This window comes from Leptinotarsa decemlineata, unplaced genomic scaffold (assembly GCF_025532065.1).
Source record: "Leptinotarsa decemlineata unplaced genomic scaffold, Ldec_3_MD MMD2_tig00003192_RagTag_RagTag, whole genome shotgun sequence".
NCBI classification, from domain to species: Eukaryota; Metazoa; Arthropoda; class Insecta; order Coleoptera; family Chrysomelidae; genus Leptinotarsa; species Leptinotarsa decemlineata.
In genome coordinates, this window is record NW_027412582.1 from 3,095,278 (window position 1) to 3,117,762 (window position 22,485).

The 22,485-nt window shown below is 32.4% G+C and overlaps 1 protein-coding gene across 1 annotated transcript; it reads right to left on the minus strand.

Annotated features, from left to right (window-relative positions):
- Positions 1–57: 57 nt before the first annotated feature.
- Positions 58–11,493, minus strand: LOC141483260 (uncharacterized). Its single transcript, XM_074177748.1, has 2 exons — positions 10,899–11,493; positions 58–1,930 (listed from the first exon to the last, which is right to left on the minus strand). The coding sequence occupies exons 1-2, from the start codon at positions 11,458–11,460 to the stop codon at positions 852–854; spliced, it is 1,641 nt and encodes a 546-aa protein (XP_074033849.1). The 5' UTR covers positions 11,461–11,493; the 3' UTR covers positions 58–851.
- Between the last annotated feature and the right edge of the window lie 10,992 nt (positions 11,494–22,485).

The window sequence follows — 22,485 nt, forward strand, 5'->3', positions numbered from 1 at the left end:
ATATATATATATATATATATATATATATATATATATATATATATATATATATATATATATATATATATATATATATAACTTTATTTTACATTTTAAATAGCTTAAAATTTGTTTCTGCAAGTACAAAATTTTCCTTTTACTATTTTTTTGACGACTGTATACAATTTTTTTAATTGTCACACAAGAGAATAAACTCTACTGTACTCTACTCTACCGAGGATTGAAAAATAAAGATATTATTATTAATTTTATATTTTGAGATAATAAATTTATTTCATCAACTTCACGATTTTTGATACCAAAAAAGAAATTATCAAAAGATAACTTTGCACAAAGAAATATTTTTTCTGATTTTAAGTTTTCAAAGACTTCAACTTGAATTAATGCCGAAATGGGTTTTTCTCAGTATACGTTCTGTAAAAAATGAAGCATTATGAATGTGTTCTTTCATGAGATTTCAAATGAGTACTCTGAACAAATGACTTCGAGCACTGAAATGATTTTTTTCCAGTATCCAGTATATCGGAAGATCGTGGGTTCGATTCCCGCCTCGACCAGATATTTTTCTTGATAGAATTTATCTGGTTGAAGCTGGAATGATTCTGCAACCGTGTTAGGAATCACACGTTAAAAGGTAAGACCTCGTTAGTCCTTAGCTCGCACAAGTTTCTCAACTTCTGAGAGTTGTCGTACCTATGGGGGCGACAGCTGATTAACGGAAAAACAGATTTTAAACAGATTTTTAAATATATTAGTTCTTTCATGTGTTTTCAAACTACTTTGAGTAAATGACTTCAAGCAGATTTTACACTGAAATGGCTTTTCACCAGTATGGGATCTTTAGTGCATTTTCAAATTAGCACTGTGATGAAATGACTTTGAGCAGTATGAGTTCTTTCATGTGTTTTCAAACTACTACTTTGATTAAATGACTTCAAGCAGATTTCACACTGAAATGGCTTTTCACCAGTATGGGTTCTTTCGTGCATTTTCAAATTACCACTTTGAAAAAATGACTTCGAGCAGACTTTACACTGAAATGATTTTTTTCCAGTATGAATTCTTTCATGTGTTTTCAAAGTACTACTTTGAGTGAATGAATTCAAGCAGATTTTACACTGAAATCGCTTTTCACCAGTATGGGTTCTTTCGTGCATTCTCAAACTAGTACTGTGAAGAAATGACTTTGAGCAGACTTTACAGTGAAATGATTTTTTTCCAGTATGCGTTCTTTCATGTGTTTTCAAACTACTACTTTGATTGAATGACTTCAAGCAGATTTTACACTGAAATGGTTTTTCACCAGTATGGATTCGTTCGTGCATTTTCAAATTAGCACTGTGAAGAAATGACTTCAAGCAGACTTTACACTGAAATGGTTTTTTTCCAGTATGAGTTCTTTCATGTGTTTTCAAAGTACTACTTTGAGTGAATGAATTCAAGCAGATTTTACACTGAAATCGCTTTTCACCAGTATGGGTTCTTTCGTGCATTTTCAAATTAGCATTGTGAAGAAATGACTTTGAGCAGACTTTACAGTGAAATGATTTTTTTCCAGTATGAGTTCTTTCATGTGTTTTCAAACTACTACTTTGGTTGAATGACTTCAAGCAGATTTTACACTGAAATGGCTTCTCACCAGTATGGATTCTTTCGTGCATGTTCAAATTAGCACTGTGAAGAAATGACTTCAAGCAGACTTTACATTGAAATGATTTTTTTCCAGTATGAGTTCTTTCATGTGTTTTCAAACTACTATTTTGAATAAATGACTTCAAGCAGATTTTGCACTGATATGGTTTCACAATAGGATCGTTTGCAATGCCAAACTCCTTTTGACATAACGCTGATGACTTCTTATCATTGAAGCTCTCTTCTTTCTTCTTGGTGACTGTTTCATCCTCTATTTTAACAACAATATACCCCAAATCTGTGAAAAAATTAAAGTTTATATACAATTATCTGTTTCAAAATAATATTCATATTTCACTTATTCACTGTCAATTTTACCCCCAAAAAAGGGAAACCTTTTGGGGCTCTACTATCTAAATAGTTTATAACCACTAATAAGTTTGTGAAACAAAGTTATTGATTGTTCTGTAATGTGTCTGGAACCGTCCATAAATTTATATAAATCAAGTTTTTTTAACTGTTCATGAAATGAGGAAATGTATATTTATATACACAAACTATTTACTGGTCATTAAGATTCCAACATATAATTAAACCAACTATTTTAATCCAAACAATCAAACAAATTAATATTATATTAAAGTATATTTATTCATAATATTTTTTTCTTTCTTGAGGTTTCATGAATGAAAAATTCAAAATTTGATTAGAAATTTAAAAATAAATTGTAAAAAAATTCAAGGGAAAATGAATTATTTCTACTGAGGAGATTTTTTTGTAACTTATTATTGACTATTTTGATTGATAGGCAGAATTGGATCAGTGTGAAAGCAGCCACGAGTTCTAGCCATGGATTTGTCGAAGCGCCGCGCGAGACCCCAAATTGGGAATAAAATTCGTGGCCAGCAATGACTTTACTCAATGACCTCAAAGAAAAATCCATAATCCCTTCAAATAATTCGTAAATGGGGTCTTTTTCATTCGAATATATTCATTTGAGCATTCAGAAAAAACCCATATGTTGAAATATTTCATCGGGGAGAAAATCAACCCCCAACCCATATATTATAATTCTTGAAGAAAAACCCATAATTTCTTCAAATATTTCACGGATGGGGATTTGTTTCTTTGAATGAATTTAATTTGGCATATAGAATGAGTTCCACAAGTTGAAATATTTTGCCGAGCAGAAAAACAACTCCCAAGCACTCTTATTTATGCTTTGAAAATAAAATAACTTCAGATAATAAATTGAATAAATCTCTTGAATATATAACTGAGCATATAAATAATAATATATATTAGAAGTTTTAACAAAAGTAACTTTTAGCTTCTTCGTTGAAATTAAAGACTGTAATGTATGGTGAAAATATAAAAGAAAAATTTGAAATGACAAGGCTTATATAACTTCTGTAAACAATAGAAAATGAAAAGCATCTTAGGACCAAAATAAATTTAAAGTTTGTATCGTTCTAGAAGTATAATAGTTTTAGATTCACTTAAACTTGAAATTGATTATGTGGCAGTAAGAAAAATATTGCACAGCAAACATTTATGATTTACAAAACTGTCACAGGAGTTGTGAAAATATCTTTGACATGTTTTGCAATTGGTGTTCAGAGTTCGTACAATGGTGAATCCACATATTACACAAAAATCTTTTTGATTTAGATTTTCTGAAACTATGTATTCTCATTAGGTCATTCCTGACTGAAAAAATACAACACGTACACTTCGCAGTTATATCCATTTTTTTGTCTGATATAAAGTATACTTTCAGTTTTCAATGTACACATTTCAAGTTGTAAACATTTGTTCGTAATCTTTACATAATTTTGTAAAAAAAATTTGAATTTTTCTCTATAAAGGTCGGCCTCATTCGAAATTTGATTATATCTGGGATCAATACAGGCTGATTCACGGTGGATGGCACATTAGACGTTTCTGGTGAACCAGACAACGGATCACTTTGAAAATTTAATGGAGGGCATATTCGGACATTCTCTAGCCAACTAAAATATTTTCGACAATGCGGTGTTGCAGCTTCTATTAGAAAGCAGTAGCAACTTTGATTTTTCAAATGGAACACTCTGTATATAATATTTTTTTTGGAATCTCCAACAATTGCCCGACAACTTTTCTTGATATTTCCCTATACCTATCTGTTACCGTTTTCGAAATAAAAATTAATTTCAATTTTTTTCTTCAAAAATCATGACTTCTAAAAATGCCGATATCTTTTAGTTAAGAAGTACTATGATATCGAAATTTGGTTTGGAGTTAGGTGATACTTGGACACTTCCCACACGTCAGCCTAATCTCCGTTACTTCAATACAGGGTGGTAAAAAAATACAATTTTTTCGTTTGCTTGAAAAAGTTGCTGAAATTTGATTATTTTAAATGGAACACCCTGTATATTATTGAAAATTCGGAAAGCTACTGAAATTTGCTTTCTTTCTATGTATATCATACCTATACCTAACTAGTCAAGTTTCGGACTTATGAACATTTATTTGTGAAAATGTCCCTTCAGAATGGTATTTCCATTCGGTATTTGGTAAGCAGGCCATGATTACTATTTGACAGTAGCGTTGTGACATTCTCCTAATAATATCGACATTTTCGTCACTTCAGAAGTTGCAAATACCTTCAAAACGATGGAACAAAACTATTCAAACGAAGTTCTTATGAATTTGTTTATTATTTTTGGACAGTGTGACAAAATTATCAGCAGAACATGTAGAAAGTTCAATGAAATGTATCCGAATCTACCGCCAATGAACCTCAAGAAATTTATACGAATTCAGAAAATTTTCAATATTTGATTTGAAAGGGTTATATTTTTAGGAGTGATTAATTTTTTTTTTTTTTTTGGGAAAGAAAGTTTTTGGCTTTCTACTACTCCATCTGATACAAAAAAATGGATGAGAGAATCTTCCAAAGAAAGGAAGGATTAATCAATTTGAAAATAAGTAACTCTATACATGGATGTGTAGATCATGCAAAGAAGTAACTTTCAGACACAAACTGAAAGAAAGTCCTCCTGAAATTTCAATATGTTTGGATAAACTTTAAAAAAGCACCAAGAAACTTGAAATTTGAAATATTGATATGAATAATTATAAAAAAGTAAAACAATCATGTGGAATATTTCAAAATATGTTCGAATCGCTGGCCGTTCACTTCCAAGCACTTTAAAATGCGGGTGTTGACTGCTTTCGTGGTGGCAGATCTGATTTCATTGGGATCCAAATCTTCAAATGTTTGGGCAATCCTTTCTAACAATTCATCTCTCGAACGCACGGGTATTTTGTAAACTTTTTCTTTAAACATTCCCCACAAATAAAAATCTAATGCATTAAGATCGGGTGATCTCGCTGGCCAATTCCATGGTCCCAAGCGCCTCATCCACCGATCGTCAAATAGTCTATCCAGTTCTGCGCTCACTTCTCTTGTGCAATGTGCAGGAGCTCCGTCTAGTTGGTACCAACAGTTTCGATAATCTTCGAGTGGCAGATTATCCACGAAACTGTCTACAGTATTCTCCAAAATATTCAGGTAGCTTCTGGATGTTAATGACTCCTCGTATATCACGTACCTCAATTTGTTGTCCATCAACATGCAGAAGACATTAAAACTAAATTTTTCTTGAAATCCGGCTTCTTTTGTGACGTAAGGATTTTCACTGGACCAATAATGACGATTTTTTCTATAGAAAATCCCTTCTCTCGAAAATTTCGATTCATCAGTCCAAATAATTTTATTTAAAAAAAGTGGATCTTCTTGAATGCGTGTCAACAACATTTCACAAAATTCTACTCTCTGTTGAGGATCTTGAGGCTTCATTGCTTGAATTTTGGTGAATTTATAATCATGCATTTTATGTCTTCGCAAGATTCTTTGAACCGATGAATATTTTATACCCAAATCTTCTTTAGCACTTCTTATCGATGACTCGGGAAATGCGTGAAAATATGCTAAGACATTAATCTGGTTGTCTTCGAAAGTTACGGGTCGAGGCAAGTTTCTTGGTGCTTTTAAAGTTGATCCAAATGCATTGAAATTGTTCTGAATTCGTATAAATTTCTTGAGGTTCATTGGCGGTAGATTCGGATACATTTCATTGAACTTTCTACATGTTCTGCTGATAATTTTGTCACACTGTCCAAAAATAATAAACAAATTCATAAGAACTTCGTTTGAATAGTTTTGTTCCATCGTTTTGAAGGTATTTGCAACTTCTGAAGTGACGAAAATGTCGATATTATTAGGAGAATGTCACAACGCTACTGTCAAATAGTAATCATGGCCTGCTTACCAAATACCGAATGGAAATACCATTCTGAAGGGACATTTTCACAAATAAATGTTCATAAGTCCGAAACTTGACTAGTTAGGTATAGGTATGATATACATAGAAAGAAAGCAAATTTCAGCAGCTTTCCGAATTTTCAATAATATACAGGGTGTTCCATTTAAAATAATCAAATTTCAGCAACTTTTTCAAGCAAACGAAAAAACTGTATTTTTTTACCACTCTGTATTGAAGTAACGGAGATTAGGCTGACGTGTGGGAAGTGTCCAAGTATCACCTAACTCCAATTTCGATATCATAGTACTTCTTAACTAAAAGATATCGGCATTTTTAGAAGTCATGATTTTCGAAGAAAAAAATTGAAATTAATTTTTATTTCGAAAACGGTAACAGATAGGTATAGGGAAATATCAAGAAAAGTTGTCGGGCAATTGTTGGAGATTCCAAAAATAATATTATATACAGAGTGTTCCATTTGAAAAATCAAAGTTGCTACTGCTTTCTAATAGAAGCGGCAACACCGCATTGTCGAAAATATTTTAGTTGGCTAGAGAATGTCCGAATATGCCCTCCATTAAATTTTCAAAGTGATCCGTTGTCTGGTTCACCAGAAACGTCTAATGTGCCATCCACCGTGAATCAGCCTGTATATATATATATATATATATATATATATATATATATATATATATATATATATATATATATATATATATATATATATATATATATATATATATAAATAACGAATATTTTGATGGGGATATTGAATTTTATTTTCAAAGCTAACATGGGAGGCACATATCGACAGTTTATGTGTAAAGGTTGGCAGTGCAAACTATGCAATTCGGAATCTGCGAGACACTGTCTCTACAGAAGTTATAAAACTCATGTATCATGGAGTGGTACAATCAAGACTACAGTATGGATTGATCTTCTGGGGTAACTCTGCATATACTGACCGCATTTTTAAGGTTCAGAAAAGAGTCATTCGCTGTATGGACAAGTCTCGTCCACTGGACTCTTGTAAACCACTGTTAAAAAAATTCAACATCCTACCATTGCCGTGCTTATACATATTACAGCTAGTGTTATTTATCTATGAAAATAAACACCTATATCCAAAAAACTCTGATATACATAATTACGCTGCTCGGGGTGAACATACTTTATACCACCCCTACTCTCGCTTGAGTGTGAGTCAAAATTCCCCAAAATACTTCGGTATTAAATGTTTCAATAAAATAACAACTTTTATAGGGATCAATAAAAGTAGAACTGTAATGAGGAATGAACTATATGAGTTCTTGTTGGATAACTGCTTCTACAGTATTGATGAATTTCTTGCTTTTAGTGCTTAGATAAATGACTTATAGTCCGTTCATAATTTGTTGATAGCTCACTGCAAGTTTGACCCTCATTAGAGAACTGAAATACAGAGAGGACAGCTAATATGATATAATAACAAAAACCAAACTAAAACTGGCAGTTTAACATGTTTTCGACTAACCCACCTTGTATCTGAAGAAATACAATACAGCTATAAAACTTTTAATCCGATTATGTAGGTATTTTGAGTGGAAATGAGTGACCAGTGTCGTAGAGTATATGATTAAAACATTAGTTACTTTAAATAAATAAATATAATATTCTTAAACTGTAGGTACTGTAAACTGTATTTTTATTTTAAAAAAATTTCTTTATTTTATTCAAAAATAATAAGTTACTTGCAATTTGTAAAAGATACATTTATTTAATTAATACCTATTTTTAAATGATATAAACTACGATTACTTACAAAACTATTCAAATTCAAAATAAACAGGATCATCTTCGGAATCCGAGTCGTCTTGCAGGTTAATAATTAGCGGTTGTGTCTCTACAGTCGCATCAATTATATTGTCAAGATCCCACATTTTTTGTTCTTCTTCTATTGCATGTCTTACTGCATCTCGCCAATTTTGTTCTGTAATATGTTGTAAAGACTCATATAACAATTCACGTACAGCTTGTATTTTATATGACGTATTTTTTCTAGCCACATAGCTTTTCATTTGTGCCCAAATAAGTTCAATTGGATTTAATTCGCAGTGGTAGGGTGGAAGTCTAAGGACTGTGATGTTTCGTCTTTCCGCCATTTTGTCAACTATGTATTTCTTGAACTTAGATTTGTGTTGCCGGGCAATTTTTAAAAGTTCTGCTTTAACCATTCCATCTTCGTAAGGCAGGGACTTATTCCGCAGCCAGTCAATGATATCCTGTTTCTTCCACGCAGTCGTTGGAAGTCTTTCAACTACTCGTGAATGATAAGGTGCATTATCTAATACTATAATTGAGTTTGGTGGTATATGTTCAATCATCTGCTCAAAATACTCTTCGAAAACATCAGCTGTCATCTCCTCGTGATAGTCTTTTGTGCTTTTGGATTCAAATTCCAACAAACCATGCTTAGCAAATCCTTTTTCACTGCCAATGTGAGAAACTATTAATCTACTGCCTTTACCAGAGGGTGGGGAAATACCAGTAGACCAACCTTCCATAAAGGCTTGCCTGGAGCTTGATATATTTTTATCTGTCCAAATTTTTGTGAGAGTATGACCTGCGTTTACCCACGTTTCGTCCTGATAGTAAATTGGCCTTCCTTCAGCCCGAAATTTTCGTATAGATCTTAGATACTTTCTTCTCCAACATATTATCTCTTCTCGGTCAATCAAAAGTGATTTTCGGTCTGATTTCTCCCACCGGAAATTTAATTCTTTTAAAACTTGCCACAATTTGTTTCGTCCGACATGAGGCAAATCCGGGTCGTCTCTAACTTCTTGTAAAATTTTGTTTAAGTTGGGTATTTCTTTTTTGTAAAAAAATTCGTGAATTTTCCTTCGAATACCATTTTTGGCAAATTCATCAATTTCAATAGGTTTTCTCCCCCTCGTTTGTATTTGGGTTAGCTATACCTTTTTTTTTTCTTTCTGATAGGAACCTATATATTGTTGACTCCCCTACGCCCGTCATGTTGGCACAACTCTTGATTATGTTCTGAACAGTGTTTGTGGGATTCTGAGAAACCAGAGCATTGTGAACGTTCAAAACAATAGTCTTCTCTCTTGGTGAATAGACAGACTTACTGACTGTACGCAACAGTACCGGTGTAAAACTTGATGATGTTGATGATGATGACGAAGCCATCGCAAGCAATCAAACAGAACAAGCAGGAACGAAAGGTACGTATATGTTTGTAGGAATATGAAAAAAAGTTACTCACGCACTGCACAAAATTCGCAAAATAAATATTAGAGACGTAAATTACTGCCGTAGACGCCGAAACACCAACGAGCCGTAAATTAAATGCGATTAAAAAATGTACTAAACCAAAAGTTATTTTCGTTCGTAACAACTTCACCCTTTCAAGGCAAGTTTCGAATATAAACTGAAGCTTTATATTTAATGAATAAACACCTCAGGAACCTCCGCCTATGATTTTACGAGTTTTACAACCGTTTTATGACTTGGGCCCTCATTTTGTGCTATCGACAAATTATGAACGGACTATAGTTTATTTTATACACGTAGTCTTCTCTTTTAAGTTTGTTCAAGATCAAACATTTTTGTTTTGCTTTTAGCGTTTTACTTTTGACTAGTCCAATAAGTTTTCTCACGTATTTAGTCTTGTAATTATGTATGTGTGAAAATTTTAGTGATGAATAAAACTATTTCTTCTTTCTTTCTTTCTTCAAAGAACATAAGGGTGCGTGGGGGTTGTTTTTCTGCCCGGCAAATTATTCTGAGATACAGGTCTCATTCAGCACCTCTCATAGTATGTAATTATGCAAAAAAAATCCCATCCACGAATATTTTGATGGGATCAATTTATTTCATTTTTAAAGCATATAAGGGTGTGTAGGGGTTGTTTTTCTGCCCGGCAATATATTCTGAGATATAGATCTCATTCAGCACCTTTCATAGTAATGTAATCATGGAAAAAAACCCATCCATGAATATTCTGATGGAGTTATTGAATTTTATTTTCAAAGTATATAAGGGTGTGAGGGGGTAGGTTTTCTGCCTGGAGATACAGGTCGATCCTCTCATCAATATAATGAATCAATATTCATTTCTTGAAGAACATTCTGTAGTAAATTTTCAATAATTATTGAACAAAGTCGTAGTTGTTCTCCAATTTTCAACACATTTTGGGTATCGCTGACCCCCGTATGCATAAGCTCTCGCTACAAACCCATGGCTAGAAATCCGTGGCTACCTTCACACTCGTGTAATACTGAGGAGATTTTTCGTAATTGATTATTATGTCACTATTTTGATTGATAGGTAGAACTGGTTCTCAAACACTATAACTAGAGCACCCTCTCTCTCTGCGTGCGTTTCGCTAAACAAGTTAACATCATCAGGAGACGATTAAAACTAAATCTTTCAACTAAGTTAGAAACTTTTATATACAATTGGATGTACTATATACATCAAATCCAGAACTGTACGGACGGATGAACAGTTGAACTCTCCTCACAGGAATGCAGATCAGAGGAAGATACCTTTGTAAATATCCTACTATTTTTCGATACTAAAAGTATTAACAACAAAGAGAATACGAATGTGTGAAATGTTGACAGTGGCATACGCTGATTGTACTCTTGAGTCAGAAAAATGTTTACAAATGGTACAAGCTTTTCACAGAAGGGTGAGATGTGATTGTGAAGATTTTGTCAGTTGAGACGTAATGAACATATCAACTGCTATCAAATCAAAATCAAAAAGCATAATGAATGAAAAAGAATGGGTGTGGGTATCATAACAACAAAAAATTAGCAATAAAATTGAAACCACCTGATCATATTGAATGATATTGGAAAATCCTGAATGCCAAACAACCTTCATCAAACTATAGTACCTGTGGTGAAGCAAAATGTGGGTTTTGAATCACGAGTCATATCTTACCCTGTATTTCAAGGAACTTATTTTGAGGGCCTTCACTCATTTCTTCTATACATTTTTCTGATTTGGGTTCATGGTAAACATCAATGACACCTTCTTTTTTAATCTGATCTATATCATATTTTTCTTCGAGGTTATGGGTAACCATTTCAATACCAAACATATCATATTCTCCAGATTCACGGAACATTTCAGTTTCACTTGTTTCACATTTCATGAAAATTGTTTCAAAAACCACTTCATCCTCAACAGATTCAAGCTCTCTCTTAACCTGTATTTCAAGGAATTTATTTTGAGGGCCTTCACTTATTTTTTCTATACATTTTTCTGATATGGGTTCATGGTAAACATCAAGTAAACTTTCACTTTTAATTTGATCTATATAACATTTTTCTTCGAGGTTATGGGTACCAATTTCACCACCAAACATATCATATTTTCCAGATTCACAGACCATTTCAGTTTCACATTTCATGATATTTGTTTCAAAAACCACTTCATCCTCAACAAATTCAAGCTCTCTCTTAATAATACAATCATCAGTAGCCATTATCTTTAAATACATACGATATGTTTTCAACAAACAACCTTTTTCTTGTTTTCTAGCTCTCATTTGCAGTGTTGCCAACTGGATGAACTATAAACTGTGCGTTCCACTAAGCGTTAACAACGCCTAAAATACTCATTCAGGCGTTCCACATGGCGACCGCGATCTTTGTGGTCGCGGCGAAAACGTCATTAATGACGTCATTACTTATGCTCACGCCTAGCTCACGACGACTCATCTTAAAAGGTGGGTCGATGTGAGCGTTTTGAGAAACTGAGCACAATTTTTAAAACTAATAGCAGCAAACATGGCGACAACAACAATATCGTTCTATTGTGCCGAACGAGATACTGTTGTGGATCTCAAACTTTCTCCTGCAGATGCTGAACGTGCGTTAAATAAAAAAAGGGTTTAATTTTATACTTGTGAATTATGGTATATAATACTAAAATGGTTGATTTAAAAAAAATTAAGCTATAAGAATCTGTTATGGCCATTTTCCAAAGAGCTATCATCAATTGATGACGGGAAGGAATTGTAGGACATCCGGGAACACGTCAGACTGAATCTTCTTGTATCAGCTCATATAAATAATTTAATGTACATCTTGAAAGTCTAGAGAGATCAATAAAGAATTCCATGAGTAAAATTTTCAAAATCTATAGTGTATTAAGTGATAAAAAATAATTTACCTGAAATGACTTTTAAATTTTTCATCTGAAAAACGAGTAATTACATTATCGTAATCAATAATACTTGGTCTAAGTTTTCGTTTTTCACGATTATATTTTTGTAAAATTGTATTCCATTCTTCATCTGAGCTGGACGAACTAGTACTTTGTGGAGCATTATTTCGACGCACCAACAAATTTCCAACTGCCGCCGTGAAAGGCATTTTTATTATATACGAACATAAATTAGTTAAATACTCCTCTAAAATTAAAGTATATACATAATTTTTGTTCAATAAATCATGTTAACCAACAATTAATAGAACTTATTGATACCACTTACAAATTACCACTCATCAACTTTTTGTTTTGTTTTTTTAAACGCGCCATGTGTATTATTTTAATGAACGCTCAAAACGCTTCAAAATCTATTCCACTTGAGTTAATGATTGTGACGCCCAGAACCAAGTGGAACGGCAAAAACCGTGGTCGTGAGCGTGGTCGTTGTGAGTGCTTAGTGGAACGCACTGAAAGTCGCTACACATGAACCAAATTTCTACTACATTGCTTCATATTCTGCTATGCTTGTATAGTTTGACTAGCTTCTCTCAAACTCACGATAGTAAGTAGTGTCATCCAGTCTATGAAATTGTAGCTATGTTTTTAATTTGTTTACAATTTTTCAGTAAGTCCTGAAATGAACATTTCCGAAAGCTTGACGTAATACCAAATACTCCCTGGCATATATAGAAAGAACTTCGAAACCATTATGTGTTTTCTGTTTGTGAGGGTGTAGTCAATTTCGAGGATGCCAGGGAGTATTTGGTATTACGTCAAGCTTTCGGAAATGTTCATTCCAGGACTTACTGAAAAATTGTAAACAAATTAAAAACAAAGCTACAATTTCATATATACATCCTCGGGAGGATGTATACTGGGTCACATGTGTCCTAAGTGCGTGGGCTTACACTCACCCTCCCTACTCTACAGATACAGAAAGAAAAAAAAACTTACCGAAAAGTGAAAACCTGAAAACTCCTTGAAATTGAAAGAAGACAATTTAAAAACACATTAAAAATATTATCAAAAAGCACAGCTGTAATAAAATACTTCCTGTTTTTACATGAATACTAAAAATGGTGATAATTCAATAGCGACTAGTTCTGAATCAGTTGTTTCATTAAAATTGACGGTTGACGGACAAGATATATGACAGGAACATCGTGAAAAAATAATTTCTTTGGCAGCTAACACGTAAATTACCACTTCGGCGTCATCTGAAAGATTATTTACCAAAGCGGGAAAAATGGTCAGGGAAACACAAAACCGTACTTTAGTAAAGAAATCATCAAATTTATTGTTTTTAAAATCCTTATCTAAAAATTTATGGTGATAAATATTCTAGTGAAATGTAAAATGGGGCTGAACATTTGTGAAAATAATTATTTTAAATTTTTCTATTGTTTAAACACAAACATTAACGGAAGAGTTGTTTTATATTATGTTAGTTTTTGAGACCATAATATGCTCATTATTTCATTTTATGTTCATTCTAATGAAATGTTTGAAGGTACTTAAAATTTGTAGCAATAATATTTGGTTTTCTTAGTCTTTACTCTGAAACTTTGAAGGAACATTTTTTTTTTATTTTTAGTTTTGAAATCAGAAAGTTGTCATTTTGGTTATTTTTTATACTTATTTATCTCTTATTTAATCTCTTAGTTGTATTATTGGTATATAAATAGCATGTAGTTTGTTAAATAATAGTAAAAATCGAATTTTTCACAGAAATTGATCATTTCTTTCTTCTGAAATCGATTTGTGACAAATCGATCAATATTAAAAAAAGAAAAATCGATTTTTAAATGATAGATTCTTTTTTTTTTAACTCAATGAATAATACTTGGCGTTTTAACCGATTTAGTTTTGTTTTATCAAAAACTTTCGACGTGACAAATGAGTTTGACCCAACTTTGAACACATGTTGATAGATGGGGAAAGAATCGAAATCTGTCATGTGTATTTTATTGATATTCAATTTATGGATCATAAATCAACAGTAGCTCTTGTTATTCTGAAAACTGATGAACATATTACCCAGTAAGAAGAATTTCACAGTAAATGAATTTTATATCGTAATTATAAACTTTAACCTCAAACTAATATTTAAATCGACAAATTTCATAGTTGAAAGATGAAATGTAAATTATTATTTTTCCACAGAATAATTATTGAAACTTTGACAAATTTTAAGAAATTCAGCCCAAAATTGTAACAAAAGGGATTACTTTTTAGCGAATTTTAAATATAAAAACAATTCTTCATTCAATGGTAATTTTATAGTAGTTTCATTACGTTTTCATTCGAAATACTACATTTTTTTTGAAGGTGATTGACAATGTTTCGTGATGAATTTCACTAGTTCGGACTTCCATTGTCTACTATATACAATGATTTGAAATCCCTGAAACAAGTAAAAAAGAATAATTAAAAAAGAGAATAGTTGAAAATAACAATTATATTAAGCAACAATAAACCTGAAATGAAATGATAGTGAAATAACCTACAAGTAAAAATATAATAATTGAATAAATAAAAATTAAAGGAATGCAAAAAAGAAAATAATAAAAAATAAAGTGTCGTAAAGAGTGTTGGTATCTACAATCGTCTTCGGGTCACCCGAAGACGATTGTAGATACCAACAATCGAAACGTCGTGAACTAACGTGACTTGGAATCTCAAGTCTACTGTCAAAATCGATTCTTCTTGTTAATATGCTATTTTCAGTGTTTTTCTTCTTCAATATTTATGTGAAGTCAAGGGAGTTTATTGAGTTACTCATTGATATACTCAAATATGTTTGTAGCAAGCTCAGAGTAATATGCTTCAAAGCATAGGCACAGTATACTGTTGCATAGGTAACAATGTGACTGCTTATCCTAATTTGAGGATTGACGCGTAAGTAAACCGTAATTATATCAGAATAATAATAAGACATAGAGTTGCCATGTCTATACCAATACAATACTTCTTTGCATGATCTACACATCTATGTATAGAGTTACTTATTTTCAAATTGATTACTTCCTTCCTTTCTTTGAAGACTCCCTCATCATTTTTTTTGTATCAAGATGGAGTAGTAGAAAGCCACAAACTTTCTTTCCCAACAATACATGTGTTTCGAAACGGGTATCGTACTATCCTTTTCTATACAACTTATTGGTGTGGGGGGATGGCGGGTAATGAAGAGTTATGGAGAGTTTGTTTACATTTGAAGTAAGTCGGACCATAAAACAGTGGCAGTTGGTTCAGTTGATTATCGGAGGGATATTATATATTTATAAAATTATTTCAGGTGAAAATGTATTCTGTTCAAATAGTTCTTACAGGAAATCTGATTTATTATTAATGATTATGGAAATGAGGCCAGTTTTTCTACCACGTACTAGATGTTTATTCATGTATGGCTTTATAATAGAGCGCGTGGTTTACTGGCTTAAAATTAAATTATTTCAAATGAACCAATTCATAACAATGGTAAATATTAATTTTGAAAGTAATGAATTTTGCTTCATATAATCAGATGAAGAAATTTGTGATTTATTCTCAGATTTGATGAACAAGCGGTACGGTTTGTGAGGTTCGATATGAAGAATTTTCGATTATAAATCATGAATATTTATAATTCTGATTGAGGTTTTATATTATTATGTGATTTCTCTCAACATTAGTATCTAGGGATCTTTGTGGACCGACATCATGTTTTTTTTCAATAATTCCTGCTGACGAATTCTATAATTACGAAAAATCATTAATGTAAATGAAAAAACTGTATTCAAAAATGAAAAATATGTTTTTCATATGTGTGCCATGGGCATATTCATTGTTTGTTTGAAGGTGGTTGACAATGTTTCGTGGTGTATTTCATCAGTTCGGACTGCCATTGTCTAATTTAATATAAATTGATTTGAAATCTCTGAAAATAATTAAAAAGATTAACATAAAATAACAATTTTAATAAACAAAAACAATGAAATAACAGAGAAATGACATACAAGCAACAACCAAAAAAAAAATTAAATATTAATAAAAGTTGAAAATTAAAAAATATTATTAACAAAAAATGAAAAATAAGTTACGTCACGACGTTTCGATTGTTAGTATCCACAATCGTCTTCGGGTGATAACTGGACTTATTTCTCCGAGATCCGACTATTTATAGGTTTATAGTTGGTCGTTTTTCGCTTCTGTAATCAACAGATAAAAAAGCTTTCTGCTCAATGTTCAGTTTGTATTCTGAATAGTTATTCTTGTGAAACCGGTCTTAAATCTGTTATTGCTCACTTAACAACGAACTTACGTCACACCAAGCAAATGATTTCCGTTTTGATTTTTCTTTCTTTGCACGAGGCTTTCGCGTTGCATACAGACAATATTCAACAAGAAATGACGGTTGTGATTTTTTTAACCATTTTTTGTTGGGATATGTCAAATAATGGAATAATATAAACCTAGTTTCAAAAACTTTATTTATAAGAATAAGATCAAAAAGTGATCATTAAAAACATCAAAAATATCCCCTTTCATAATGTCGGTCCACAAAGACCCCTAGATACCAATTTTGAATGAAATCATGATTTCTAATCCAAAATATCGGACCTCACAAACAGTACCGCTTGTTTATCAAATCTGAGAATACATCACAAATTTCTTCATCTGATTTTATGAAGCAAAGTTCATTACTTTTGAAATTAGTATTTATCATTTTTATGAATAAGTTCATTTGAAATAATTTAAATTTAACCCAGTAAACCAAGCATTTTATTATAAAGCCATACATAAATAAACATCTAGTAGGTGGTAGAAAAACTGGCCCTACTTACATAATCAAAAATAATAAATCAGATTACCTGTAGGAACTACTTGAACAGAATACATTTTCACCCGAAATGATTTATTTTATAAATATATACTATCTTTCCGATTACCAACTAAACCAACCGCCACTGTTTTATGGTCCAACTTACTTTCACGTAAGCAAACAAAGTTATGCTGCCTTCAATGTAAGGATGTAAAAGGCCTCTCTATTGTCTTTTATTCTCTGAGGTAGCAAGTCATTTACAATTACAATCGAAATGAGTCGTAAATATCGGACAATACAATTATTTTAAAAATTATCCAAAATATCCTCAGTCAGAAAAATATACAAAATATCAACCAAATGAAAAAAGAAGACGAAATAGCCAATGAACTATAGTAAAACCAATAATGATTGAGAGTAAAGCGCGTTGTCATATCTAAATTTTACGTTACCAGTTTATAGCAGAATCAAAATATAGTAAGCAGTAGAGTTGTAGGTTGTGGCAAATTATAGATAATACACAATACTAGTACGATTAAAAGGTATTATTTATGACTTCTTCGATTGACGACTTGTTTATTTTGTGGAAATTCATGTTCACTGAGGATACACTACAAAAACACACTTTTGTCTATTTTCCACTATATTTCTTTATTGTTGACCGGTTTCGGCTATTATACCATTTTCAAAACTAACTGATTACATTTAAATCCGAGTAATTTATACCTATATTATTCTAGCATAAATGATTTGATATACCTGATATTATTTATGACAAAAATCAGTAATGAGCTTGTAATGAGTAATACTTATACATTTCCTGATTACTGATCAGTTAAAATTCATTATTTTCTGTATAGTGTTAGATATTTATTACAACTAGTGGCAACGCTGTACGCAACGATATTTTTGTCTTTGTCACTTTACCGTAACTTCCATCTCATCGTTGCAGTCCTCACTAATGTACTTGCAGCCATGAGCGTATCATTGGTTTGTGAATTATACAGCGTGAATTGTACGTTTTACAGTTAAGTTAGTCAGCAATCGACGTGTTGTGATAAAAATTGGTGAAAATAATAGTGCTAATAAGTGTTTAAGCGTTACATAATTATATTTCTACACCGTTCTCAAACTACTCAAAAAATGGGAGACATGGTCGGGCCTTTCACGTCGAAAAAGGTAAAACGGTCGGAGTCTCGGTCAGTAAGAGAAAAACAAATTGTACTACGAGTATTTCACTGTCTTGAAAGAGATCATCAGCCACCAAAAGATGACTTTGTGCATATGTGCTGTAATTCTACGTGTGTACCTCCGAATAAGCAACTGGGCATTTCTACATCATTAAGTTCCACAATTACAAAACATAAATTAGTTGATATGTGCTCTGATTATACTGGTGTACCAAAATCATCGATTTACAAAATACTAAGAGAAGCAGAAATTCATGGGGACCTGATCTCAATAACTTCATATCGAGGAAAGGAATTGAGTTGTTTATTTCCTCTTCAATAGTGAATTGGATATTGAGATCATATGAATTAAATACATTCAAAATTTCTTCTTTTTCATCTGTAGGTATGGTCAGAATCAAATAATCTATATATATATATATATATATATATATATATATATATTATATATATATATATATATATATATATATATATATATAGTTTTGTTCTTTTAAGCTTTCGATAAATGTGTTTTTATTTTCCTTAAAGAATATTCTTATGAATTTTTTGTTTTCACCTGGAAATTCATTCACTAGGAAACTAACTTCTTGTGCAGTATGATCAGATGTTGAAGTCTGCAAAATATGTATGGTATAGTCATCTTTCAGATTAGTAAAAATATTATCAATACATTTTTTTTCAAGTTGTAATTCGGGTATACTCATCGATGGTGACAATTAATAAATACCAATTTATACTCAACATTAACTTGTTCAAGCAGTTCCTCAAGTTTGCTTTCAGATTTTGGAGATCTATAAACACTAACAATAATAAGTTTTATATTATCTAGGAAGCACTCCACTCACACTGGAACACATATTTTTTGGAGACACTGATTATATTTTTTTGTCTGTTCCTACGAAGGTTCGTAGACGTACAGGCTCAAGTCGAAACTCTTCTGTATTTAGGAAGTGAGGAGCACGATTAAGGTTGAGTTCTTCCGAGCCCACCATTACTGCAGACATTGGAGAGGCATATTTTTGCTGCTGTTACAATCGATCACGAATTTCAGCAATCATTCTGTCTACTGAAGTGAACATTGTTCGCCCCAGTTCATTCTCATACGACAACCCAGCATCTACATCAAATATGCTTTCTCTTTGTTCGTCTTAGGAGTTTGAAAGAAATTCCAAGTTGTTCGCATAAAATTTTAGAATAGACAACACAACAAAAAAATATTTTTTGAATGTTTCCTACACTAAATTAGTCAATTTCTACTAATTTTGGGGTGATAAAGAAAATAACAATGAAAAATTTTTATTAGCTCTGGTTTTTGAGATACACAGTACTTAATCTTAAAGAGTAGTTATACTATACGTGAAAAGTGAAAGTACATAAAACAATATTGTTATGTTTCTTTTAGAATATTTTAAGTACAAAATTAATAAAAAAAAACATTATTCTTAGTGTTTTGACAAATAAAAGAAGTTTGTACCACCAAATTTCAATTAAGTCCATCCGATTCATTGTAAGATCGCTGTCGTTTAGCTTGTCTTTTATAAAACACTTCTGGAGCATCCCTACACACAGACCAGCAGTAGTCTGCAAGCATTGCTTCATTCCAACGGCCCTGATATGTCTGTTCCATTAAGGCAATGTTTTGATGGAATCTTTCTCCATGTTCGTCACTCACAGCTCCACAGTTTTGTGGGAAGAAATTAAGATGAGAGTGAAGAAAATGAATTTTTAAGGACATGTTGCATCCAAGATGGTGGTAAGCTTGAAGAAGCTCTTTAACCAATGCTGTGAAGTTATCATCTCTTTTGTTACCTAAAAACCCATGTACAACCCCCTTAAAGGCTTCCCAGGCTCTTTTTTCATTTCCTGTTAAAATCATGTCAAAAGCAGGATCATTTACGATTTCACGGATTTGAGGCCCAATAAAGATGCCTTCCTTGACTTTAGCATCACTCAACCTGGGAAACTTTGCTCTCAAGTACTTAAAAGCTTGTCCTTCCTGGTCCATGGCCTTCACAATGTTTTTCATTAGTCCCAACTTAATATGTAATGGGGGAAGGAGAACATCCTTAGGATCTACAAGAGGCTCGTAAACTACATTTTTCTCATTAAGGTTTAGGTCTCGTGTAGGCCAGTTCATTTTTTTATAGTGAGATTTTCTATCCCGACTGTCCCACAGACACAAAAAACAACAGTACTTGGTGAACCCTAATTGCATTCCTAGGAGTATAGCAATGACTTTCAGATCACCACAGATGTGCCACTTGTGTTGTTCATATTTGATTGATTGGAGAAGTGTTTTCATATTTATATACGTTTCCTTCATGTGAACTGCATGACCTATAGGAATAGAGGGTAGCTGATTTCCATTATGCAGAAGTACAGCTTTTAAGCTTAGTTTTGAAGAGTCTATAAACAGTCTCCATTCAGATGGAGTGTGATCCAAATTCAAGCAGTCCATCAAACCATTAACATCAGAACAAACTACGAGGTTTTCTTTTTTCTCAAAAAAAGGAAGCAAATCTTTTTGACGCTGTCTGTACTGAGATATTTTCACATCATGTTTTAGCCTTTTCCTTAGACAAGCGAAGATCTCTTATAAGGTCACTCAACTCTGCTTGACTAATTCTGTGCGGATCACCAGACCTATCGCTTACCTCAAAATCAGGGTCATAGGATGTAGAAGGATGGGTTGCTCCTTCTAAACAGTCTTCATCACCTTCCTCTAAAATTTCATAGTTTTGGGGTGGAGAAGGGACTGGCAAATTGTCTGAGTGTGGTACAGGCCGAAGAGCAGATGGGAGATTAGGGTATTTAACCGTTCCTCTTTTCTTCATAGATAAACCTTGTTTAATGGGAGGAGTTAAGCAGAAATAACAGTCGTCTGTATGATTGGTAGGCTCACGCCAAACCATAGGTACTGCAAAAGCCATTGCCCGGTTTTTATTTTTCAGCCACTCTCGCAATATGACGGAACAAGAATTACAACATATATGAGGAGCCCATGATTTATCTTGGTCCCCAACTTTCACACCAAAATAATGTTCATAGGCTGTCTTAACGATAGGTGTCATTTTACGTTTCTGAGCCTTAAATGTTATTTCACCACATATATAGCAAAAGCTATCGACAGAATTCACACACTTTCGAGGCATTTCAGATCAGCACTTAAATTAATTTAAAAATCAACTTCACACGATAATTTCAATAGCAACCACGTGCGTACAATTGACAAACTCACATAGGTTATGTTTACTACTTAAGAACAGCTGATGAGAGGGGTGTTATGTAAACAAACATGTGTACCAACTGTTGGTGATGAAATATTTCATTTGTTGAAAACTCAATATACATATATATAATATAATGATACTATATCTTGAAAACAAGAGCTAATATATAATTTTTATGGTCACTTTCGGTTTTAACACGTGGAAATACATTAAAATCATCTAATTTCAACCCCGAAACAAAAACTTTGTTGTGTTGTGATATTGGAGAGCTACCCTTTCACTTGGCAGGTACATAACATTTCGCGCGCGATTTTGATTTTTTCCAAGTATTTTTTTACATTTTCCAAATCAATAAATTGGCGCTTCCCGCTGCCCCGTTCCGTATGCCGCCTGGGGTCGTGGCCCGCACCGCCCCCCTCTACGCCTCTGGTTTCTCGATTCGAAAAAGCATTATGAATGAGTTTTTTCATGAGCTTTCAAACGATTGCTTCGAATAAATGACTTCATGCAGACTTTACACAGAAATGGCTTTTCACCAGTATAATTTTTTTTTTTCCGTAGATGAACAAGTTAGTTTCTTGTCAACGTTTCGGACTTCAATAAATCCATCATTAGGGTGCAAACATTAGTTTATGCATGTTAAAAAAAAACCTTAAAAATATATATCAATCAATCAAAATATGCTTTATTATCAAAGAATAACATCTTGTTGACAAAGCCTGTATAAATAAAATAAATTAAATTAAATGAATAACATTTAGATAATCATTTACTTAGTATACATAGTATAGGTAGTCACTACTTTATAAAATTGAATTGTTAAAAAGCAATCAGTCACTCATTTAAAATTTAAAATATAATAAACAATAGTAGGTATATGATATCAAAATGTAAAGTTTTGGTATATTTATTATTAGTCTATTATATCCGCATAATATTCTTCCAAACTATAATAGGTTCTAATGGAAAGAACTCTTTTTACAGCTTTTCTGAAGCCAGTGTTGGACTCTTTATTTTTGATATAATTTGGAAGGTGGTTATACATCTTGCAGCCGTTATATATAATGGAGTCCTTAACTAGAGTGGAA